Below are 1612 nucleotides of genomic sequence, written 5' to 3' on the forward strand. Positions count from 1 at the left end.
TATAAGAAGTTTTGCTGTAGCAATGGAGTCCGACATTAAATTAATAAAGAAAGGTAAGAGCGAAAGGAGAAAATTACTTAATATGACAATTATTTAAAAAATTTTTTCTAGACATTCAATTTTACTTGGAGGCTGCTCTTGGATTAAATGACGGTACGTGCTGCTATAAATAGAATAAACATTACACAACCTGCATGTTACTAAAATTAGAATTCAAGTGCATATTGATATTACTAAAAATAGCATTACATTATTGTTTCTATTTTTAGATGTTGAGGTGACATACTCCTGGGACAGATTATTCTCTCAGTGTTTGACGGCAGTTACAACCGGTTTCGCTCATCAACTAATAGCAGCTGCTAATTCTCATGTTAATACTTGTTCCGAATACATTAAGAGCCCAGTCGACGCCAGCCAGCAGTGGTTGGACCAGATCATCGCCAAAGGAGTGGTGGTCTGCTTCCAGTGTCTCCTACTACCTTCAGTGGTGAGTTAATACCACTGTTAAGATATAGAGGAAGTTTAGGAGATTTTACTCTACCGTAAAGTTTCTCATTAAATTTAGCTTTTGTTCTTCTAAAATTTTTTTCTAGATGTACATGTACATGCATGTATTATTATTTTTATTTTTATTTTTGTTTTTTTAATTATTATTTTTCCAGAATCAAGAATTTTTAAGTCTCAAGGATCTAGTTCCTGTCATTGAAAGACTAAAGACGGTTACTTTTCACGTGAAGGAAATTGCAACGAAATCACAAATACTGCAAAACAGTGAGACACACCTCTTTTTTAACCGTTAATATTAACCCGTTCTATTTAAGGCACACTTCCACACGTTACCATATCTGGCGACCACAACAGGTTACATGTGACATTCTCGTTGCCTAGCAACCTCATGGAGAACCTTCCGGAAGAGTTAACGTCGGACGAAGGTGTACCAGTGTACCCTCTGTTGTTTAATAATGGACTAGCGGAGCTGAGCGAAACAAGCAGCCAGTTTAAGGTGGAGCAAGAAATTAATAAAGCATCTTATGTCACACTCAGGGACTACTGTGAAGGAGTAAAGTATGTGTGGGTGGAGTAGATACATGTAATGTATGATTAAAACTGGGAGTGACTTGGAGCCAGTAATTGCAAGCATGAATGATGCATGGGTTAGCTAACAGTGTAATTTCTTAAAATGGCCCGTAAATTGAAAAATTTAAGTTGGAATGAGCTCAAACTTGCTACACAGCATAAGGACATCAATATGCATCAGAAAATGTAATAAAAATTGGGGGTGATTTTTTGGCCATTTTTTGGAAAAAAGCATGGGCTATAGCCTTGGGTATTTTTCAGATTTTAGCAAATTTCTTAAAATGGTTGTAACTTGAAAAAATTAAGTCGAAATGAGCTCAAACTTTCTACACAGCATAAGGACATCAATATACATCAGAAAATGTAATAAAAATTGGGGGTGATTTTTTAGCCATTTTTTAGAAAAAAGCATGGGCTATAGCCTTGGGTATTTTTCAAATTTTGGCAAATTTCTTAAAATGGCTGTAACTTGAAAAATTTAAGTCGGAATGAGCTCAAACTTTCTACACAGCATAAGGACATCAATATGTATCAA

General features: G+C 35.3%; 1 protein-coding gene across 1 annotated transcript; it reads left to right on the top strand.

The window, feature by feature from the left end:
- The first annotated feature begins 6 nt into the window (after window positions 1-6).
- Window positions 7-1099, top strand: LOC109592493 (uncharacterized). Its single transcript, XM_020007930.1, has 5 exons — window positions 7-53; window positions 112-153; window positions 270-487; window positions 663-771; window positions 822-1099. Exons 1-5 carry the CDS (start codon window positions 23-25, stop codon window positions 1082-1084), a joined length of 663 nt encoding a protein of 220 aa, XP_019863489.1. The 5' UTR covers window positions 7-22; the 3' UTR covers window positions 1085-1099.
- Window positions 1100-1612: the final 513 nt, after the last annotated feature.

This window comes from Amphimedon queenslandica, unplaced genomic scaffold (assembly GCF_000090795.2).
Source record: "Amphimedon queenslandica unplaced genomic scaffold, v1.1 AMPQUscaffold_5000_Cont23025, whole genome shotgun sequence".
NCBI lineage: Eukaryota > Metazoa > Porifera > Demospongiae > Haplosclerida > Niphatidae > Amphimedon > Amphimedon queenslandica.